Source organism: Zootoca vivipara, chromosome 7, assembly GCF_963506605.1.
Source record: "Zootoca vivipara chromosome 7, rZooViv1.1, whole genome shotgun sequence".
Taxonomy (NCBI): domain Eukaryota; kingdom Metazoa; phylum Chordata; class Lepidosauria; order Squamata; family Lacertidae; genus Zootoca; species Zootoca vivipara.
Window position 1 is genome coordinate 62,816,959 of NC_083282.1, and position 24,555 is coordinate 62,841,513.

Genomic DNA, 24,555 nt, shown 5'->3' on the forward strand with positions numbered 1-24,555 from the left:
GCTTTTTCCCAGCTCTTGCCAACCTAGCAGTTCGAAAGTGCGCCAGTGCAAGTAGATAAAATAGGTACTGTTGCAGCGGGAAGGTAAAAAGTGTTTCCATGTGCTCTGGTTTCAGTCGCAGTGTCCCGTTGCCCCATGAGCAGTTTAGTCATGCTGGCCACCTGGCCCGGAAAGCTGTCTGTGGACCGGAAAGCTGTCTGTGGACAAATGCCGGCTCCCTCGGCCTGAAAGCGAGACGAGAGCCGCAACCCCATAGTTGACTTTGACTGGACTTAACCGTCCAGGGGTCTTTTACCTTTACCTTTACACATGGATGTATACACATTTGTGAAACGCCATAACCTTCCACTGCAAAGAGGTTCTAGCATTTTGATCTTTTATAGGTTTGAAGAGAAGGGAGATATAAGTAGAGAGAGCCACACAACTAAGGCCCAGTAGAGATGAAGGCAAAGATTAATACGACTCTTCCCAGAGGACTCTTTCCGAGGACTGGAGAAGCAGTTAAGTGCTGTAGTGTGATTCAGGCAAATGGTTCTCACAAGTGTGGAGTGGGCCTGTAGGGGGTTGGGGTGGATAAAAGGTTCACAATCCTCTGGCAGGCAGAGTCATTATTATCACATCTCTTCCTCCACGTGAATTTATTGTTGTAATCCCCAAAAGAGTTATGATCATTTGTTAAGCAGCAATTCAAAGGGGTTGGGGCATCTCCCCTATGAGGAAATATTATTATAACATTTGGGCCTTTTTGGTTTAGGGAAAAAAGGCAGCTAAGGGGAAACATGGTAGAGATTTATATGATTAGGCATTAGTCGTGATTGTGAGCTTTTTTAGTTCATGCTACTGCTTCTTTTGTCTGCCTGCCACTTTTAAATATATTTTTATTGCTTTATTTGTGAACTTTTTTTAAAAAAAACAGGAGTTTAAAAACTGACAGGCAGACTATCGAATATTTTATTTAAAAACCAGCAAACCCTGTATAGAAATTCATGCTCCAGTAAAAACAAGTGATCCAGGAATAATGAGTCTATGCTTTCAGAGAGGAATCTTCTTTCTCAGGAAGTTCTGGATTTAACAAAGTCCAGAATGCCTGGAGTGCTCTCTGCTGGCACCAGGAAGAAAATGCATCTCTGTATGATGTTTCATCCTAAAGGGTATCTCCGTGAAAACCTATGCCATAATAAACCTATTAGATTTAAAGGGGCCACAAGGCTTCTTGGTTTTGCTCAAAAACAGTTAATCTTAGCTGTCCACATATGCTGTACTCCAACCATCACACAAACACCTGTGCGCACACAGATACACACACCTCCCAGTTTTAATCTGAGAACTTAATCAGAGAATTTAGTTCCCAGATTCTACTGGAAATAGTTTCTAAATATTCTGAGCCAAGCTTCCACTTCAGACTTGAAAAACTAATTAACGAAGTGCGCACAACAAAAATGAGAATGAAAAAAACTATACAAAATTCTCAAGGCTGCCAAGAAGCAGTTGTTTCAAGAGAGCCACATTCCTGCAAAACAAACAGTATCTTTTAAACTACAAGTCCCACAATAATAGATGCTACCACTCTGCTGCAACCCAAATATAGTAGTATTTTACTCTCATGCATCTGATGGAATTGACTCTAGTCCATGACTCTAGTTCATGCCACATTAAACTGGTCTTTAACGTGTCACAAGACTTCATTTTTGCCAAATCTAAAGGAAGATTACTTTAATCCAACAAGAAGCAATACAAGATTTCAAAACATCCCTTCTATGTTCTAGTGGTGCTTCTTCCAGAAATCCTCCACTATGTAGTTGAAAGTTTGAGAAGACAGCTCTCAAACTCTCAGGGTTGGTACCTCAATGATGGAATGTGCTTGGAAGTCAATTGACATTTCAGTGCCAGGTTTAAACCTGCCTGTTTAGTTAGGTATTCATGGAATGGCTATTCCAGTCTATTGCTGCAACTGGTGTGTCATAATATAAACTAAACACAGAACATGAATTATGATCTGTGTATATATATATTTTGTCTGGGTGACAGCCCTGTTGGATCATAACCAAGGCTCTATCTAGCCTAGCACTTGGCTTTCCACAGTGGGCAACCAAACCTGTTTTGGTAGCCTAATAGGACATAATAGGACCAGCCAATCCCCAATCAACTGGCATTTTTAGGAGGCATTACGGCCTCTCTACATGGAGATTTATTATCCATCGTTATCTACACCTGGATGGGAATGGGTAAAAGGTGAAAAAGAGTCAGAAAAGTTCATCTAGGCCCTCTTCCCGCCAAGGCAAGAGGAAGAGAATATATACAGCCCTGGTAAAGCTAGCACCTGCCTGGAGAAGTCTCTTGCATATTGGTGTGTCCAATTCTGTCATTGCCTGTAATTCTGCCCATGTGTAAAATATGAACACACTACACTAGCAGCCAAAAGGAAGGGAGAGATCTGTACGTGTATGCGCAATAAAAGGAGGAAATAGATTTGTACATGTAAATTCAAAAGGTGAAAATTCCTAATTTCCCCTACCAAAAAGTACCTAGTAAAGCAGCAGGACAAGAAGAGGTGCCTGGCCTTTCCCAGGGGACCAAATTGAGGCAACACAACAGAATGATGAAAGCTCACAAGCCTGGCCACAAAGGTAGCCAGGCTAAACCCCGCAGCATGTGATGGAGCAGATGGGCTGGCAGCAGCAGGAGCAGATGGACTGGCAAGACTAAGCCTTGCCCTTCCATTGCAAAGAGAAGAATGCCTTGTGCTTGCTGCTTGAGCAACTCACAGCACTGCCCAGCTGGCCCAGAGCCACCTTCAGCAGCAAGCAGTTCAGTATGGTGGTCAGCTGCAAGAGGGGAGTTTGTATAACTCTGTATGGGTAACAGGCAACCGCAAACTGTATTCAATGGCCAACGTTGTGTTGCTTTTACAGCAGATAAAATGTGCATCCATTTATTTTGAACAAACTACCTTAACAGTCAAAGCACGCACACACAAAGTGAATGCTTGACTTACCACGGGAAGTCATTTTCTGCAAAGGGATGAAGCCTTGGATGGGTTGCCCCTGCCGCTCACTCCACTAGGGAAGATTATGCAAAGGGATGGGTGGGGTGGCACCCTGAGTTAGATAGTAGCCCACCCTCAGTTCACAAGTGCCACAGCTAACAGAATACTACTCAGGAACAGCAAGGCACCCATCAAAATAGTCTTGAGTAGAAATAGAAACAAAAGCATAGTGGGGGAAGTAAAAACAGTCCCATGGTCCCTGTTGTTCCTGGCAGGTGTATGTCTCAAGAGACAATGGGGTGTGCCTCTGGAGGTGAAGTCAAACCACTCCCTTAGCTGCACAAAAGGGACCTTCCATGATGCTCAAGCCTGGACAGTGTATATGGAGGTTCTGGGCTGCCCAGATGACAACACCCCCTCTTCACCTCACTGATGTGGTCCAAAAGAAAGCAGAGCAATATGTTTGGCACCAACTTGGCTGCCAGAAGGTGTACAAGCCACCATCCGACCAGGAACAACAGGGACCATGGGACCATGCAAGAGGCCCCCTGATCATAAATAGGGATGCGAGTGCATCCTCTCTACTGGAATCTGAGATGGACGGACTGCTACCTGATTCACCTGCTAGTTGGTTGAAGACCAACTAGAGGTTGAAGATGACTTACTATCTGCCCACCATCTCTGTCTAAAATGAACTCTAGTGAATTTTACAACCAATGTGCACTAAAACTTGCCCAGAAGACAATGGTTAGGTTAGCTCCTTGGGAGCTTGTGATTGTACCAACTGTACAAGATCCACTCTCCCACAATCAACGTGAACCTGACAATTAGTTTACTACTTAAAAACCCACAGACACTACATTACAGGGACCCCAGTGTTGAAAGCAAAACACCCACAAATGAATGTGAATCAACAAGATAAGCAACCCACTTTGGCAGAAATTCTCAGGACAGATCAACACTGGAATTGAAAAGCTTGTGTTAATGGTGATTGCCTTTAGAAGCCCATCTGAGTTATCTGTGAAGCTCCTGGAGTCAGGAAACAATGACCATACACTTCCATGAAATCCATAGAATCTAGGAATTTGCCGTGCCGGAGTGTCTCCACTACTGTCTTGAGGTTTTCCATGTGTTTGCTTACTTTAAGGCAAAGAAAATGAAGTCAATACCCAACGTTTTCCGGCTAAGTTTTGGATCCACAACCTGCTCAGTATCCCAAGATCCAAGGAGAAAGCATGTAGCTAATGGTAATCAGTGGGGTTAGACAACATTCCTGAAAGCTTTGAAATCAGCCAGTTAACTATGGCAGAAGTTTCTACAGCTAGCTGAAACTTCCTTGCCACAGCAAGATATCACGGTCTCAACAGAATTTGTGCAGTAATCCCCACATTTAAGCTTCTTTCTTTTTCTTTTTCAGGGTCAGGAGGGGACTAATAGAAGACATGGCGGGAACAGATTAAGGAATAAAGCAGTATCTTCTTGTCCTTGATTCTATTAAATACATATTCCAAGGCTTCCCAAAGGACTTCCTGTCAAAGAAATAAGCAAATTTACCTTTTATTTTAAATACAGTGGAATCTTGGTTCTTGAACTTAATCCATTCTAGAAGTCCGTTCAACTCCCAAAACCATTCTAAAACCAAGGCTGCAGGAGTTTCCTGCACTCAAGCAGAAGCCACGTCAGACGTTCAGCTTCTGAAAAACATTCAAAAGCCAGAACACTTACTTCCGGGTTTTCAGCCTTCGGGAGCCTATTTGTTCGTCAACTAAGCCATTTGAGAACCAAGGTACGACTGTATACCCTTCCTTACTATTGAACTAGATTCAGGCAGGAAAAAGAAAATAGCATTGAAGTTTTTATCTACCGTCATGGAAAAGCCTTAGCTAACATAGAAATTATAGAGAACTGGAATGCAGGTTCCAGGTGTTTATTAGGTCAATGAACTGAATGAAACCTTGATTTAAAAAAACAGAGGCAATCATGGATTCATCAGATAATTCTAATTCCAATTAGTTCCAAAGAGCTGAAGCTTATTTTTATTTTTTAAGTTTTAAAACTCATTTGTCTCCACCCTGAGAGCTCACTGCCCTTGTCAATTGCTGAAGAGGGAATGTAACTTCTCCACAGTAGTAGCCCTCGGACTCTTTTAGTTCCTCACATCTCATCTGTGTCGGGGTGTAGGGAGTGGAGGATGATCTGGCAGAGTTAACTTCAAGGACTTCTCCCTTGCTAGATCAATCCAGGGAGCTAAACCCCTCTTAGCAACCAGACAGAGCTGGGTTTCTCAACCATGCTGAAGAACTGGCCTTGCAGAAAGGTGGCTCATATCAGGGAGGAGAGGACTCTTCCTTCATATTTACTAGGCTCTGGGAACGAAGTCATACCACTGTGGGTGCACTCTACTCCTTGCATCATGGATTCCCGGCAGATCCCTCTGGGTGGCCTGGAACCTGATGGGCCTTACTGACCACAGCACCTCATCCACCACTTTCAACAGGTCTGCCTGCACCTGACAGAAATCCAGACCCTGAGGTGGATCTATCACCAAGGACAGTCTGGGCTTCCCTTGCCTCCACGGAAGACTCAATTGGCAGAATGGGACTGCTCACTCTTTCACAAGTGGCTAAAATAGAGCGCTGACTTCAACTCCTGTAAATCGGGCATTGCTGAGGCGGTAGCTGGCTGCTCATTCTACCTTCACAACAGAAGCAAAAGCAACAGTGACATTCATCTCTTCCCCTATTGCCCCAGAGGGTCTAAGGTGGTTCTGAATGAGAAAAGGACACCCAAGATCTGCTCTGGGAACCCAAGATCTGCTCTGGGAACTAGGCAGGAAGAAATTAAGGGTGAACTTCAATTTAGGATGTCACCAAATTGCATGATTGTACCACAGCAGGAAATAGAACTATTGCCGTGAGGCATTATGGGAAGAAACCGGACTACCTTTCATATCAAGTTCTTGGCATTTCATTATGAGACAACATTGATTAGTTTCTCTAACTGCTTTCCATTCTTATACTCTCAAGACTTTGCCAGTGATTGTACATAATCTGAATTGTGCATGACACGCTTTTAGTCTGTGTTGTAACACAAGGCCCACATATTTATACTCAGATGCAAAACAGTGAGTGAAGGGTAGGCGGAGGGCACTTGTGCAGTGGAACACAACATGTGATCATAACAGAAGAGCTCTCTTCAGTCCCATTTGCAATCAAAGCACAAAGGGGGATTGTCTACTTTAAAGATTTTACTCTTATACAGCACTTTCAAGATACTTCATTTTACATCCTTCAATACTGAGATATTTGAAAAGGCTCAGATGTCTTCTGAATATAGTTTAACTGGAAACATTATTTCTGAAGGAATGTTGAAGATACTCCCGTTTTTGTTTACTGTTCCATACATACCAATAATTATGTTGTAACTGACCCTCCAAAACAGTAGTCCATATTTTCGGGAAGGCTTTTCAGTTTACAAAAGAATACTCCATTTGAAAGATTCTTCCTTTTCTAATTTAATAGAAATAACCAAAACAAAGTAGTTTTCAAAACAATTCTTTTTAAAACTGTTCTAAGTACAACTGCTACACCACATTCCAGAGCATTTAACAAGAAATATTTACAGGCTGCTAAATGTATTAAATAATCATGTAAAGGGAAAAAATGCCTTTATTACACACCAGCCAAAAAACACAGGAACTGAACAATTAGAAACGTTAACTTGTTTTTTAAAAATTAAATATTATTCAGAGAATACATTACCACAGAAACAGCACTTTTTTTTGAAGAATCAGTAAAATTAACTATGTGCAAAAAGTACCAGTATGAATTACCAGAAATAATATTGGGAATGGAACCCTTTGATTTGTAGGTTTACATATAAAATTTAAACAGGCTTTAAATTGCACAAATCTTTATAGACCTGTTATATACATCTTTAATGGTATTTTGAACTGAAGAAATGCCAAACATCTGCAGGCCTTTTACAAACATGCATCACCTTCCATTTTGAAATTTATGTTCACACTAAGGGGAATGAGAGGTCTGTATGTTTGCATTTCTTTGTACAAAGTCACAAATCATGTCAAAAGAAAGCAGCAGCTCCTCAGCTTCAAAAGTACTCAAATAGAAAGGGGCAAACTGCATTTTTAAATTGTAAATCAGCTACTAAGTTAAGAACCAAAACAGCTATTTATCAAAGCTATTTTGATTCAGACACATTTTGAAAGAAGAGAGAGGAACAAATAGGCAAAAACCACAAAAGCTACAATGGATGGAGTTACTGCACGTGCAACTTTGGAAAGGAAAAGTGATGCCCATATCTGACATCACAAGTCTTATGCATTAGTCTGAAATATGTCTATTTAAATTTGTGGCATATAAAGTTTTTAAAAAAGTACCTCCGTTATTTACTCAAACACCTACTTTTTAAAAAAATATGTTAACTTTTCCCCAATTTTTAAAATAAAATGCCACACTATTAACTGCACACTTTATTATTTTTTTAAAAGCTAGACTTGGGTGATACACATACAAACTCTCCTATAAAACCACTACCCAAAGGAAAAGGATTCCTGCCATGCTAAAGAGGCAACAGACAAAGCAGTCTTATTGCTTTTTCCTAGGAAAAGGAGGAAAAGACGGAAAAAAGAAGAAGCCTACAACCAGTACATTACATACTCAACTTCAACATACTGTTGCCATTACCTACACTTCAATAGGACTGGCAAAGGAAACTAAGTTATACAACAGAACGGCAAATTGGGGTGATTTGTTAAAAAATATTGGTTGGTTGCAGTGGCTTGCAGAAATGTTTATAAAACATTCCACTTATCTATCCAGTGCTCAGTATGCCGACAGTCAATGCCACATCAAGTAGTATTAATGGGAATCTTTTCACATGAAAAAAAGGCTATCTACATTTAACAGCATTTCTACTTTTAAAAGCTAGCGCGGGGAAACACCCTTTTTTGGATAGTAATTCAGCCTTAATAGTATATGGTAGGACACTTAATTCCAGGGCACAGTTAAGTAAGACCTGAACATACTTAGCTGGTTAAACTAACACTAATTACTAGTAATTACATGGCAGGGGACCTGCTGAGGTAATTGAGAAGTCCACAGTCAGCATGCTGCATACTTGTCGTCCTTCCTGTTTCAAAGCAAACTGCCTTTTTCTTCTTTGGATTAACTTAAACTTTCAGAACATATACAACCAACAGGAGAGATCTGAATTATTATTATTATTATTTTACAAGAACATTTAAAATCAGAGCGCAAGAGTCAAATTAAGTGACAAGAGTATCTTGGGACCATTTGGGACCATAATACACTTAAGTTATATTGTAATTATGCAGCACAGGTAAATCCATTATTACACGCAAGGGAAGCTCCACTATCCATTTCAAACCAGATACAAAAGTGTGTTCTCAATCCCAGTATAGCTCAGTTATTGCACAAACATCCGTGGACTGTCAAATGAAGGTTGATCTTGAATGCACATTAAACATACAAGGTGGCAGAAAATTTACTCTGGCTGAACAAATCTTGCGAACACTAAGCAAAGTACACAATCTAAAAATGGGCCACGAAACGTATTACTTCCTACATCCTTCAGGAATACATCCTAGTGGTTTGTAAAATTTGTGTAGAACTTTCTGATCTACTACATTCCAAGCAGATAATCAAAGGGGAAAAGCAACCGAAAAACCAACATGTATGAAAAAAGCTATTTATTCATTCTTTTGTAAATAATCCTTACAACTGCAGAACACTTCCATTCTCTATCTGCCCTGAACTTTGCAAAGTTGCAAGACTGCAAAAAAGTCAAACCATTGCCAAATGCCACCAGCACCAACAAAGCAGGTTCCTGTATATAGTTTAGTTACATTCCTCAAAAGAACGGGTCTTCTACTTTTACATGTAGCATGGAAATATGGGTGATTAGCCTAAGAGAGCTGAAAAGAAAGTATGCTGACAAAATTGCAGCTTTCAGGTAATATGGAAAGCCAGGTTGTCAAAATGTTCTTCAAAGTACAGGAAAAATATAGATGCCATGGAAACTACAAAATACATAAATTTTAAGGTTCATGGTGCATATTTCATTGCAAATTGGGGCACTAGAAAATACAGTGTACGTTATTAAGCACTTTGCTCTATACTGCCTTACTGACATGCAGCGGTTTTACCAAAATGTCAGTTAAAAGTGCATCTACTAAACTTGTGGGAGCTTGTGAGAAAGTCAACACATTAACAGATGGAACAAGCTCTCACTTTTTACATATTATCACTTCAACTGAGCATAGATGGTAACATTCAAGCCCATCTGTGCCGACTTTCTCCACATAAGAACTTCCTTGCTCCATGATCCTGTTCCCAGATTTTCTTTTAATTTTTTGTGCTGTGTGTGTCTGTGGTAGGTGACCCAATGTACTGAAAAAACATGACAGCCCAGTTTCAATGTTACCCTCAATGCATGGAAAAGACATCATCCTAGGACCTGCTTCTACTGTTACAGCTGACCTTCCATCAGGAAAAGGAATGTTCGACCAAGTTATTAAGGAGGGCAATGATAATTATATTCAGATACAGACAATTTAGAATTAGTTAGACGAAAACCTTTGGAAAACACCTTGTAAATCCAAAAATTCTGTTGGATGCTCCTACTTTAAATGCAATGTTAATGATGACCCAAATAAGTGAATCAAAGCCATAAAATATCTTTTAACTACTTTCCCCAGTTACAGATCCAGTTGCATCCTGTCTGCACACAGAAAATGAAAACACACATTTTTATTAAAAATTCTCTGCATCACTGAGACAACACATTGTGCAATAGAATCTATTCATCATTATATGCTGTGAACCATTTCCCATGATGAATTTACTCAGTGTTACAGCAATTTACATTTTGGTCACCATTGTATGGTCTGCATTTTGAAACTGGTGTAAAAATATGCTGTACAAGGTCATAGTTAGGGGGTGGTGAGGTGGGCCCCTGCCAGGGGCGCAGGCGAGGGGGGACGTAAAATCGGCTGCCGAGACCTTCCGCTGGGCACCCTGTCCAGCCAGCGCTCCCTGCCCAAAGCCCAGGCAGGGCAGGGAAGAGGGCGTACTGAGCGGGGAAGCCTGCACATGCCCCGAGCACCCAGGGTCTGGGCCGGGGAAGTCCACCAGCTTCGGCTCCTGACACTGCCTGGCCCACCTCACTGCCTGCGCCCTGGCCTCTCTGAGCGCCGGGGGAGAGTCACCATCTTCAAAGCCTGCCTACTCCAGAGTCACTTCTCTCTTTCTCTCTCTCCTTTCACATACTCTCCCTCAAGGGTGCCAACTTGAATAAAATATATGGTGGGGGGGGGCAGGTAAGCACCGCCCTGTAAAATCGATAATACGGAGCACACGTACACTAATTTAATGACAATGCTCATTAACGGGAGGACTCCTCAAATTTTTTAGAGGGGGGGGTGAAGGAACCTTGGCCTCAAGGAGTAGGCGCCCATGCCCTTCTCCCTATTAAAGTGGGGTGCTCCCCACTTTATGCAATTTCACTTATGCAGGCAGGGGCCTGGAACATAACCTGCACGTAAGTGGGGAGACTCCTATATACTGTCACCTAGGCCAGCCTTCCCCATCTTGGTGTCCTCCTTCAATCAGAATTCATTACAAAAAGGAATTCATTACAAGGTGAAGTGTGTGAGGAATTGAATGGGTGCGGGGTTGGGGTTGGAGGAGAGGGAGAAAGAAGAGCTAATTTGTTCGTGGCTAGGGAGCGCAATCTGAACGGTTCTGCCAGGGGCGCAAGATCACCTAAGTACAAGGGCTTGAAATTGTATCCTCTGGTGCTGTTCAATACAGACCAGATAGGGAATTTCACCTGTTCGACATCAGATTACAGTAACACAGCAATATTTCTGCTCTCAATGTTTCCACTGAGGCAGAACTGAAGAGCTTGCTTACATGCAGATTATCACAATTGGGGCTGGCCCATTTTCATCACCTACCCAGAAATCACTTGTCTGATACACTGGTCCATGCAAATTTTCTGTTTTAAGGGTGCACAACTAACTCTGTCTCAATAGACTCTTTTCTTCCACATGTCATTTAAGCTGCTTCTGAAGAAAACTCTGAGTAGCTCTAACGGAATAATAAAAGAACGTCAAACTATGAACTTAGTTTTAGAAATAAACAACATATTACAAATCTGTTCTTGATTAGGAACATTAGTAAGAATACATATTAGCTTAAAAACAGACTAGCAAATGTTGCTGTCTGAAAGGATTTACAATACCACTATTTACAAATAAGACAGAGTGAATACAGAAAATTTTACACATTTGGTAGTTGACAAAGTTACTGTTTGCTGATAGTGGTCTATCAGAAACTGATATTAGGGAAGACTGGACAGTCACCAACTATTAACTTCATAGTCTAATTCTGATATTATTAGGATCTATATAACCAGTATTGCAGCCAACATCCTGCCTTTCAAGGGAAGAAAAATAGGATTAATAAACTCCAAGAGGATACTCACTTAAGTGTTCTGTGCATAGGACTTCCACTCAAGACCACGAAAAGCATTAATTGCAACCATACTTAATGAAGCACATATGAAGAACTTGCACTCCTGCATTCTCCAATTCAAAATGTTTTAATGATCAAGTCACGATACTTCTATACAGTCAGTAAAAGAAAGCAGAACCCAGCTATTTGACCCAACGCAGAATATGATACTCGCAATACCACTTAGATGAGACGATGAATAAAAACAATCCAATTCACACCTAAGGTTGCATGAAGAGGATCTTGAGGAAGGTTTCTTGCAGTTTAAACTGCTGCCTAGCATGGAAGCAAACATGACTGCCTTGGTCCAGTCTTTCAGAAATGGTTACTAAGTAGTGACAAGAGTTCACTGTTCATACAAATGTTGTGATATAAAATTTGTTTCTTTAGCAACATTCATCCCACACACATCTGAGAAATGAGGGAGTATTCTCAAGTGAAAAATGAAAATTCAAACACTAAAAACAAAAAAACTGGAACAGAAGTTGAAAGCTTTCCCCCCCTTTTTTGACAAGTATGTTTCTGTACAAATGCTTTTTGTATTCTAATACTGTCTGAACACTATCAGCTTCAATAAGATGGCCACTGAAGGCAAGATAATATTCCAGGAACACTTAAATATGTTTTTCTTTTTACAATAGTTTAGGTCCGTTTTAATCAGGTTACTTTATATGCACCGGTCTCTCATCCGATTTTAGACGTTTTCTACGCGGCTGTATAAAATCTTCATCGGAGTCATCTGTTATTTCAGCATCGTCCTCTTCTTGCTCAAATTCAGGTAAAGGCTGGAAGGTCCTGTCTGGGTAGATCTCTGTAAGTTTATCTTCAAAGTATAACGCAACTGCCTTCCCTGCCTGTGCTACTTCTGAATCACCCTGAAAAGTAAAAAGATAGTAACACATCACCCATTGGTAATGCACATCCCTTCAGCAAGTGAGCATGGTCTGAAACGCTTACCTTAAAATTAATTTCTTGTGTTTCTGCATAAACTTGAACAACTTTCATCATCTAAAAAGGATACCAGAGTCAAAAAAAAGGAAATTATAATCCCTTCTAAAGTCATGAGACCGCACAGGATTGGATGACTAAAGTCAACCATACCAATTTATTTTTAAAAGTCAGTGATGTAGAGGTGACTCTCTTCATGAGGTGTTACTGCATTTGCAGTACACGAATCCTAAGCAAGTTATGTTACTGCAGAAACTGATACCAAGCACAGAAGACCAGTATTGTTTGACTCACAGAAAATTTATTCAGCAAACTGATGTGAGAACTGTGACATGGAAGTTCAGCAGTCATCTCTTTCATCCAAGTGCCTGATAATTTCTCCTAAAGAATGCCCTAGGTCAGTGCTCCCCAACCTTTTTATCGCCGCAGACCAGTCAACGTTTGATAATTGTACTGCGGCCCGCTTGGGGGGGGGGCGTTGATTGTTTATATTTTATTTAGATTGTTTTGATTTAATAATTTTAATTTAATTGTATTTAATGTTCCTTGGGCAGCCCGGTACCTATTGATCCATGGACCGCTACCGGTCCGTGGCCCGGGGGTTGAAGACCACTGCCCTAGGTGATGCAATATTTTTTCTGTTGGGACTTTGTCTACTTTTGATAAACAAAATGTAACCGCACATAGAAAGTAGTCCTGATCATTTGAGATCATACTGCCACAATAAAAGAGGCAGACATCATTCATTGCTGTAGTTTTCTACTGTAGCTGTAACTATTCAGCCTTAAGAGCTGAAGCATTTTCCTTCCATAGCAAATGATTCAACTATTCCTTAACATCAGTATGCTCTGAGACACACAGCTCTTCCACCTCACTTGTTTAGCTCAGTTAAAAAGGTCAATTCCCAACTGGTTTCAAGAAGTCTACCATGTGTAGTGACTCATAGTCTTTTTGGCTTTACACTGTTCTTATGTCTTGAAATAGAAAGCACAGGCTACTTGAATGCACCATGAAACAAGTGAAATTATAAACTGTAGAACATGATCAAGATCTGTCCCATTCCCTTCATGTCCACAAACAGTGTATGGTCACACATCGCAGAAGTTTCTAAATTTAGTTTCTTAAAGATTAGTTTTAAGTTTGGAAACTATGGGTGAGATTCAACTTAGCATGAGTAAATATTCTGCTCACACAACTGGGCTTCTCCTTCCTTTCCTCACCCCTTACAGCCTCTGCTTTCCTGCTCTAGAAGGTTGGACGTAAGAGAAAACAGAAGTCTTCTTGCACAAGTGAATTTCTATTGCACAAGCAGGTGGGTATCTTTCAACATCTTCCTATGCCCAAATGACCTCCCATGTCCATATTATGTATTTCCCTATCCATTATTTTATTATTTTTATATTATTTTTTACTGTATGAATTACCCCATTATGTAGTTTATAAGTCACATTTTTGTAGGATGTGTGTGTAATAACTTGATGCTTCAGTCTGAGAGTACTTTAGAAAGTACCATCTATGAAATGCCACATTCCAGACATGCACAACCATAGACATTTTGTATTATTTATATTATATTAATGGATTTTTGAACTGATATGCAACAGTAAAATGGGCACTCAAGTCGTGTCATTAGCTGGCAGCTCAACAAATAATGAAGCCCAGAAGATTACCTTCCCAAGCTAATTTGGTTTTGTGTGTAAAAATATCTGAAAGAGGTTTAGAACAGCACTGCAGGATCAGACAAATTCTCCATCTAGTCCGTATCTGGTCCTAAGAATTGCTAGTCAGATGTTTTAAGGTGCAAGTAAGGCATGGAGGCAACAGCACTCCTCGGCTGCATATCCTCAGACTTTGATATTCAAAAATATACTGTTCCTAAACATGGAAGCTCCATCCAGCTATGTTGGCTGATCAATGGCTAGCCATGAATGTCTAAACCTTTCAAAACTTTTATTTAAGGTTTATTTTGTCTGCACCACCACTTCCCCAAACTGTTTAAAGTTCACTTACAAGGCTTTATGTTTTAATGAAACACAAATAATTTATGTGGATATAATATATAAGTGGATATAATTGATTTAATTTATAAGTAAGATTACTTCTAGTTGTAATGACTTGTTTTGTTTTCCACTGCTTTTAAAGCTTTGCAGTTATTCCGTTAAGTGATAGGATAGTTTTATCATTTGGGTCTGCTCAGTTCGGGCAATAATGTGCCAGCATAGGGAGATTTGCTCTATAGAAAACGCAAGCAATCTTCAATCAAAACTTGCAATATATTTAGACAATACACAGATATTAGTCTCTTCCAGACATAATTTGAGCCATCCAAATACCAATTTCACTAACATGAAATCTAAAAATATGAGAAGCCAAAGAATTGTCTACAGATCACAGAGTAGACTGTACGTGAGTGTGCTATCCAGAACTTAAACTGTGAAAAAGCCTATATGCATACATTAATATGCAAGCAAGCACCACTCTGTAATCTGTCTACTATAAGGTAGGTTGACAGATCACATGAATAGGCATTTATATGCTTTGAACCCATTCACAGTAAATGTTCTATGCACAATTGGGGAAGAGCTCAAGACTCAGTTCTGTGCCCAACCATGTATACATACAACCTACACAGTGGGAGCCCTACATAAATGAGCCACAAGTCTATAACTCCTACAGCAGTTGCAACTAAAGTCTACATGGAAAAGGTGCAGAATGAGACTCGCATATTAACCAGAATGATTCTGCAGGTTGGAAGTTAACATACTTCATTAAACCTTTCACAGTTCTTGAAGATCAGCCGAACATCTGCCACAAAATCTTCAGGTGTCTGGTAGTGCTGGGAATGTTTCTTCTGCAGTTTCTTCTTCACTGTAGATAAATCCATTGGTTTCTTTATTATTTTATAGTAATTTGGTATCTGTTGAGAAAAGATGGAGGGAGTCACAATAGTCAAAGTAAAGTATATATCCAATGTGGTGGTATTTCATTTATGCAACAGTGAAATATTCCGAGAGAGAGAGAGAGAGCTAGATTCATTCTCTCTTTCTTTTGAGAAAACTTGTGATTAAAAAAAAATAGTAGCCATCATGAGCTCTCTGGTTCAGTCGACTATCTTCATCCAAACAACTTTGTGAACAGATAAAACTACTCAAAAGACTGACCAACAAAATAATAGTCACACTGATTTTAGTCCGAGTTTCATTATGACAGTTTTGTCTGTCAAATGCTGGTTATTTCACATTCTATCATTGCCCTGGTAATATGCATTAGGTCACTCACCGAGGCTGGGACTGGCTCTTGGAATTCAATGCTCAGCTCATGGCAATACAAGTAAAGCAGGAGGCGCTCACATTTCTTGCAGAGAAAAAAACAGTAAATATTCTTTTATTATTTGTTTGTTTGTTTGCTTATATATTACTTGATTGTAATAAAACCTATTGAACTGTTTACAAGAGATCTTCCAAAAGAAATAAAGAAATAATTCCAAAAGGCAGCACTTCAGTTAATGTATAAGTTACAGGGGAATATTCAAGTATATAAATGATTCTCAAAGCCCAACAACTGAAACAAATAAACCTCCTACTCTGCAGTAGTCTCACTAACTTCAGCAGGACTACCTGGAACAAGTGTAGCCTGTGGTTAAGATTCAAAGAACCAGGCTACTAATTCCATGTGCCAAAGGGGGTTTTGGATTTGTTTCCTGAACCAGCAGTTGTTGTTGTTTAGTCGTTTAGTCGTGTCCGACTCTTCGTGACCCCATGGACCATAGCACGCCAGGCACTCGTGTCTTGCACCGCCTCCCGCAGTTTGGTCAGACTCATGTTGGTAGTACTACATGCCAAAACCTCATGTTGGTAGTACTACATGCCAAAACCTTTGGAGCTGCGAGAAGTTTTGACAGCCATTTGATACAGCATGAAGAATATATTCTAAGCAACAAAAAGAGCCCACTACATTAGAACAGGCTCTTGAGCTACTAACTAGCCTGATACTTCAGGGAAGCACACAATCCAAGCACCATGTAATAATAATAATAATATTTTTTTATTTATACCCCACCCTTCCCGGTTTAAAAACAAGCCACCCCCTTTTCACCTCCACAAAGCTAGTGCTCAGGTTATTTACTGCCTCAGAATGTAGAAGCATCCTTCCTAGCTAAGAGCCACTGACAGATCTATCATCCAAAAAATGTAATTCTTTCTAAAAAGTTGCGTATGCTATTCACAACACCCAGTGCAACATCTAAGGCACTGCCTGTAGTATTCTGCCCATCCTGAACCTACTACACATTGTTTTATGTTATTAAATACCTTAGATTTATCAATGACATTCAATGACATCAAGTTCTGGGTTTGAGTGAATCATTTTTCTATTTTTTTTCCTCTCCTCCTAGTCATAATTTTAGAAACCTTCATCATGCATCCAACCAACTTTAAGTTAAAAAAAAATCAACTGCTTAAGCCTTTCTTAAGACAAAATCCCCTTGACAGCTTTGGCTCTGGGGTTTTGTTTTTTTATGGGAAACTGTTTCACAGACTGCACCTTGACTTGTGAGAAGGTGTCACAACCTTCTGTTGCATGCTCTTCTCAGGTTGTACTTTGCTAATCCCATTTCAGTTAATTCTATGGAGAAAACTAAACCAGTTGTTCAAGACCATGGATGTCAAAAACTTTTAGGAAAAAAAGCCATTGTCACAGGTGGCAAAACTATTTCCTGTTTATAGAGTGATTATTTTATTTATTTTACAATTTCTATACCTGCTTTCTACCCCCCCCCCCAAAAAAAGGTACAAAAACCATGAAAACAGCTATCAATGAAACATAGCATCAATGAAAATCAAACCATAAGCATTCTAGCTGCTACAAATTGCCAAAACCAGAGGATACAGCACCAGCTGTGAGCATCTCTACAGCCACCAACTGCCATTACTGAAACCTACAGATAGAGAGAGAAGCAACCGCTTCATTGTGCTTAGATCTAGCTCCATTGGGGTCCCTTCCAACTCTACAATTCTATGGTTCCATTACATGCTGAATTACTGGCTATCATAGAGATGTGAACGGCTTTGGATAACAGAAAATAAAGACAGTCTAATTGTACCTAAAAGGAAATGTTGAAAATTCCCAAATCTTTTCATCATTAGAGCACATGTTTCACAGACCGAGACAAAGGGGCCATCTAAGGAGGGAGCTGAAGCCAAGGTGGGAACTATACAGGTCGAAAGGGACAGCTCTTTGGATCACAGGTGAAGGGGTAAAAAGGAAGATCATGAGGAGCACAGACTAGAAGCATTGCAAGAGGATTGTACTATAAATCATTTGGAAGAGCACTGAAGCTAAATTATCCTATGCAAGTGAAAGTAGCGATCTTTTGTAAGCCATCATAGGAAAGCTTTGCCCTGAAGGAAGCCAGTAGGTTCGTTCAATCAATCAATCAATCAATCAGCATGGAAACAAAAGTCAATTCTAGGAAAAAACCTTTTCTCCAAGTGAAAATACAAGATTTTCAATCCATTCTAGTCATCTGGATTATTTGGAGTCTAGTATTCTAGATTTCTGATCTCTTGTTCATGATGCAAAAGCTCAAACAATTAGAGTAGACCCCCAATATAACCATAAATATTAAAACCAACTGCCATTTAAAAACTGGACTATCTCCAATAATAATAATTTCATTTCTAGCCCTGCTATAGAAACATGCACCTACTTACTAATTAAAATATAGATATAAAGTTACCCATGTAAATGAAAGTTTAAACTAAGTCAAGAGACCACAGCAGAAGAAAAGCCAAGAGCATTTAGTTAAGAACAGTTCCAAAACAAGATTAATGTATTATCCGTAACCTACCCTTTGGTCCACAGGACTCAAACCTTGTGCAGTTTTCCCCTTCTTACTATGTTGCAAGTTGTCACAGTCATATTCCACTTCGGGTTTGCTAAGATCACGGCAAAATGTACATATCCAGTCTCCACTAAAAATGGGGAAAATATAGTTAAGAAATTCAGGATTTTTTTTGGTACTAGTGTACTGAAAAATCGACAGGTAGAAAACCCTTTTTTTTTAACTAGAATAAATTATATTATGCACAGGTGGTCCTATATGGTTGTCCTGTTTGCACATTTTCCAGGCAGGGATTACATTATTCCACCACCAAGAAATAGGAAAGGGGTACTGGGAAGACCTGGCATGTTCAGGTATTGAAGCCAATGGGAAAGTTTTATGGAGCCCAAAGGCTCTAGAGTGAACAGGTTCCAATTCTTGTCTAACACTGACATTTAACCTTGCCTTGATCCGTGTGCAGAGGACAAAAGCGCTGCCAATCCTTCCTGCCCCCAGAAATTACACAGCCCACTGGTTGCCCTACAAAATGCCTCCAACTGGTAGGAGCTGATAGGTAGGGAAAGACAGTGACTCATACCTGCCAAGTTGCTGTCAGAGAAATAAGGGACCGGGCCGGAAATAGCAGACTGGAAGTAGCGCTGCCGCCATTTTGGAACTGGGCGGAGCATGCTCAGAAGTGACTTTTGATGCTGCTTTGCCCAGTTCCAAAATGGTCGCCGCGCCAGAAGTCGCACTGCAACCATTTTGGAACTGGGCAGAGCAGCATCAAAAGTCGCTTCTGAGCATGCTCCACCCAGTTCCAAAATGGCCACTGCGCCAGAATAAACCGGGGGGGAAACAAAAAAAAAACACCAGTTTTTTCAGCTAGGAACAGCTGGAAAAACTGGGATTTCCCGGGGGAAACGGGAGACTTGGAAGCTATGCAGTGACTTGCTCTTTTACCGGCAGGTTCCAAGCCCAATCCAGGTGGATCCCACTGCTGCCTCCTGTGAAAGCTAGAAACAGATCTCTCCGTACAGGGAACCAGACAGAGGGCCTTCTCGGTAGTGGCACCCGCCCTGTGGAACGCCCTCCCAGCAGATGTCAAGGCAATAAATAAATATTCTACTTTCAGAAGGCAACTGAAGGCGGCCCTGTTTAGGGAAGTTTTTAATGTTTGATGCTGTACTGTTTTTAATATTCGGTTGGAAGCCGCCCAGAGTGGCTGGGGAAACCCAGCCAGATGGGCGGGGTATAAATAATAAATTATTATTATTATTATTAATCCATACCTGTCCTCCTTACTAACCCAGAACCATGCCTGCTTGGCCCAGCCCAGATGCCACAAACAAGTGGTGCATAGCAAACATGGCTACTAGTGAGGCAAATGCAGCCTCCTCAAATTTGCCATCCCGATAGGCAGTTACTGGATGGTTGTCCTTGAAGGAATACAGCCCTAGGGCTGAAAAAGGCTTCCCATCCCTGCTGTTGGCTGACAGAAGATAGCTGCTGCTGCTATCTCATTATGACTTCAATGTTCCTGTATGCTTTCATACCTTGGGAAACTGAGGAGAGTGGGTACATGACATGTGAGGTGGAAAACTTTTGGGCACTTTTCACAACATAACAGGTCTCCTCCATTTTGGCACACAGCACACCAGTCTTCATTGGGATCTTCATCTTTGTTGTTGCCTTCTCCTCCAGATCTAGCTGATCGATGCATGAGGCTACGCACTGGGGACTTGCCATTTACAAGACTGTGTCCAGACTGTTTGCAGCTTTCACTCAAGTCCGCTGGTTCAGTTTTAACATGGTTTTCTATACTTCCCAGTGCTTCCAATTCACTCTCCAAATGCAAGTTTGTGGAAAGTGGTGGAGTCAAGCTGCTCTCAGGACTGCTAAGCTGAAATAAAGGCAAAAGTTTAAAATCTATGAGAAATTGCCTTGGGTAGGAGACTGCTGCCTTTTCCACCTTCCTTTTTCTGCCCCCCCCCTTTCAGCCCCTGCCTGCCTTCTTTATTATAACATAGGCAATCTAATCTGTCCTCCTTGTCTCTCTAACCTGTACTTCCATGTCTCCACAGCGCTTTCCCCCATTCAGCTCAGCTTTATCAAAATGCTATGGGCTGACCCTCCCATTGCTCCCTATTTACTTCTTAATATTGAAGATGAAAAACATGATATAAACATCCTATGTACTTCACTAAGTCACAGTTACGTTTTTCCCCCCTTTGATTTGTACATCTTACTGACCTTTTACAGTTGTATTCTCAAATATTGATAAAACATTCTTTTTTAAGATGAAGTTGGGGTAGACTGTAAACAAATAATTTCAACAAAAGGGAAATGCACATGCCATGTGCAGACAATTCTCAGAGAAGTTGTACAGAGTTTCCAGTGCACTTTATTTAATAAACATTTTAACAAACTTAAAATATTTTGAAATAGGAGGCCTCTTTTGAATTGTGCAAGCGGAATTGTGCAATACTGGCTCTACACAATTCCTATGCAAACTAGGTACGGTATTGCTTGCTTCCTCTGTGCCAGAAATTACTAATTTTGAAGGGTCATCTCTAACGTGGCAAATCTGTTTCAAACTAGTCCCATGTGGAACTCTCCAAATAACTTCTGAGTTAGAAAATGAGCATTGGAATGACTACATGCCTACTTTTTCTATAACGAATTATAAAAAATCTAATAGTATCATCACTCTTGGTCACAGAAAGGTGGCATTGCAACCTACTGCACAATAACAGCTGAGGAGGAGGAGGGAAGCAGTGACCCTCATGGTGTTGGGAAGCCAGGAGAGCAACTGAGCCCCACCTTTATCACCTCACTGACCACTACTGCATTATAGGGAGAGAATTGGCCAAGCCCTAAGGGGGAGGGCTTGGGAAGTAACACAACTCTAAAACAATAAAATATAAATGCCCTCAGTTCTCTTTGCTGATAGTTTGTATGATAAATTGTACAACATACAAATAGATTTTTACCATGCAAGCACTCCTCCTGCCATCCTCTGTTTTTTCTTGCTTCACTGGTCCCGAGTAACTGCATACCTCTTCTTCTGTGCCTGGCTCCTGTTTAACTTTCACATGTTCAGTCTTGAAACTAATATTGTTCTTTTCCACAGTTCGGCCTGATGAACCACAGCTGGAAAGCAAAGAGATTATGCACACATTTTAATTTGCACTTCAAAATGCTAGAACTGAAATAATTAAAAATTCCATATAATTAGTGAAAGCTATTGTGCTCGTAAGTGGAAGAAGCACTTGGTTAGGAGGCATCATAACCAAGTTGGTTTTTACAGCTGTAGAAGTGGTTCAAAATTAGGGAGGGAATGGATTATTAGCACCTTACCAAACATAAAATCAGTATGTCCTAAATATCAAATTTGTCTCTGTCATTAGAGTCTGGTATTGAGAATCTTTTGAGAGATATATACAAGCTGTTCAAATTTCAGAAAAATTGCACACTGAAATTTAAACATTCTAGCTAAAGGAGTTAAGGGTCTTGTTTCCTGATCTTTTTTGCTGATAAAAAGCATACCTTTCAAAAATCCAAGTATACTACCGGTACTAAAGAGTCCCTTTCATTGACTTCATGCACTGTTTTTAAAGTGAGAAATTCAAGACTTTTATAAGTTTGGTAAGGTGGAACTTCCCTTTCAAGAAAGCAGAGCTAATTTTTCCTCATCGAAGCTTGCTTTTTTAGATGTTCAATAACCACAGTTCTTACAAGAACCCCAATGCAGGGGCTTCAGTTTACACAATAAGGCAGGCTTCCTCAACCCTCCAGAGGTTTTTGGCCTACAACTCCCATGATCCCTAGCTAGCAGGATCAGTGGTCAGGGATGGTGGGAATTGTAGTCTCAAGACATCTGGAGGGCCGAGGTTGGGGAAGCCTGCAATAAGGCTTCTTCCCTCTCCTCCCCCAGCACCCTCCCCTCTGCCTGGTGGGTGGTGGTGGTCAGGAGAACCCCCAGAACAGCACGGCGGGGCAGGAGGAGAAGGGAGGATCATTCCATCTGGCAAGCTGAAACGCTTTCACTGATGGAACGATCAGAAGAGCGCAATGCTGCATTCCTCTCATTGTACTTTGACATATTGTGCTCATTTACAACTAAAGTTTCATGCATTTCCCCTTCATGTTTCAGCCCTCTAGATTAGGAGCAATGATGAAGTTAAGAATCATCACAGTGGCAGTGGCCCCCTTGTTGCACACTGACACCTACATTCCATATATGAACAGACTAGTTCACATTAGGGCTGCCATACATCCGGAAGCTCAACAACTTTGGCAAAAAAAAAAGCCTCAACCGGTCAACGTCCGGTTGAGCGTGACACCATTGCAGTCAAAGGTCCGTTCAGTGGAGTGGACCTTAGCGCGTCAAAGGCGGGGGGAGCCGCTCCAGTGCAGCGGACCCCCAGAAGAACCCCAAATCAAGCATTTGGGGGGCATAGTCGTCCGGCGGGTGTCAAAGGCAAGCTCCTCCCTCCCCGGCAAGGCTCTGTTTTGAGCCCCCGAGAGCGAGGGAGTGAAAGCAGCAGACACAACGGACTAAGATTGTTACCTTTGACGGCACGAAGCTGTGGGATTGCTTGGCACCAGCGATCAATTCTTCTAAGGAAAATTCTCTAAAAAGAACTGTACCATGAGTACTATCGATATTTGTTTAATTGGAAAAAAGAATTTGGCCACGGGAGGGATTTAAAAACAGAAGCTGGTCACTACCCACTGAGAGACTTGGGAAGCAAGGATGTGCACCAAAGCCAGGAATTTTTTTTTTAAAAGCGAGAACTTCCAAAGCTCAGACTTTGATCTTCCCCCCAGAAGCAGGAGAAGGGGGGAAGAAATTTAAGTGGATTTTAAAGCCCTGCAAAATTGCTGAATTTGACTTCAAAGTAACGCCCCAGTTCAATGCTTCGGAAAAGCATTGTGACGTCACAATGAGAGGATATTTTCAACTTCAGCTCCCTATCCAGCTGCGAAATAACTTTCGATTTTGAGTTGGAGAGAAGCCTCCCTCCCTCCATTTCCTGTCTGTCACGGCCTTCAGACCAGAGAGATGGGAGACATAACAGAGGATTTTTACCAGACTATGTTGACCTTAATGGTGCAAAACAGACAGGAAATGGAGGCATGTATTTATGAAACACAGAAATTCAGGGAATGCATCATGGATTTACAGGAAAAGAATGAAGAAGAAGAGGAGATGGAAGAGGAGAGGGGAAATGATGGGAAGGAGAAAGATTGGGAAGGAGAAAGAAGGACACAATGATTAAAGAAATACTAAAGGACTGTGTTTTCATACAGAGGAGAGAAGATGAATTTTGGCTGAGAAGTGAAGAAGACCTGAAAATGGCAAAGGACAATATTGAGGGCAAAAGTAGAGGGTGGTTTGGGAGGTGGTAGGGAGAGAAATTCGATGAAGGGGCATTGAACCAGTGGAGAAGGGGAGTGGGGTGAAAAAATTGAATTGTATTTTTGGATGGATTGATAATTTTGGTTAGAACTTGGACTGGATAGGCTAAGATTTTATGGTTTTTTTGTTAAAGGATGAAATTGAATCTGCAGCTGCGGAGGGGGTGAAAAAAATTATGATTAGTTAAAAAAATAAATTTTATTGTGTAATTAAAATTAAATTTTGGAAAATATGGAGATATTTGGAAGAGTTATAGGCTGACAGAGAAATATTTTTGTGTTTTAGAAATTGATATAGAATATAAGGTATAAATTGGATTAAAGTAAATATGAATTGTTGGATTAGTAGAAAAGCCTCTGGCCCCTGTTTGTCTCATTCACCCTGGAGTCTCTGGTGGCAGGGCGGACTTAAGGGTGGAGAGGAGGGGGAGAGGCTAGACATAAAGGACTGCCCTTCTCTTTTCCTCACTTGGGGGTCTTCTGGTGGCAGGGAGAGGTCCCAGGGGGGAGGGGGAGAGGCAGGAAAGTGCAGAATTCATAAATAGGGTTATGAGATATAAAATGTATATAAATATGATAGAATAAATTGCTAAAGAGGATTGGAAATGGAAATCAGATAGGGGGGACATGGGGAAGTCCACATAACAATGATAAAAATTGAATTTATATTAGATTGGTATTTTTGTTTGTTTGTTTCGTATTATTTTGTATTGTTGTGTTGGGTATTGTGTTTGTTTTTGTAATCAATTCTGTAAAATGAATAAAAAATACTTTTTTTAAAAAAAAAAGCCTCAACCTTGCATGCTCACCCCTTCCTT

At 40.7% G+C, this 24,555-nt stretch overlaps 1 protein-coding gene across 7 annotated transcripts in view; it reads right to left on the minus strand.

Annotated features, from left to right (window-relative positions):
* Positions 1-6,636: 6,636 nt before the first annotated feature.
* Positions 6,637-24,555, minus strand: part of TRIM33 (tripartite motif containing 33) — a 63,866-nt gene continuing 45,947 nt past the window's right edge. For 5 of the 7 annotated variants that reach the window (XM_035121655.2, XM_060277159.1, XM_035121653.2 and 2 more), the window contains 7 exons: positions 21,307-21,466; positions 19,870-20,216; positions 18,341-18,464; positions 15,772-15,846; positions 15,257-15,409; positions 12,502-12,552; positions 6,637-12,419 (listed from right to left, as the gene is read on the minus strand). In XM_035121655.2, coding sequence (XP_034977546.2) covers positions 12,207-12,419; positions 12,502-12,552; positions 15,257-15,409; positions 15,772-15,846; positions 18,341-18,464; positions 19,870-20,216; positions 21,307-21,466 — 1,123 coding nt within the window. In that variant the 3' untranslated portion in view covers positions 6,637-12,206. The remainder of the gene's footprint in view (positions 12,420-12,501; positions 12,553-15,256; positions 15,410-15,771; positions 15,847-18,340; positions 18,465-19,869; positions 20,217-21,306; positions 21,467-24,555) is intronic. The other 2 variants (XM_035121656.2, XM_060277161.1) reach the window with 1 other exon arrangement.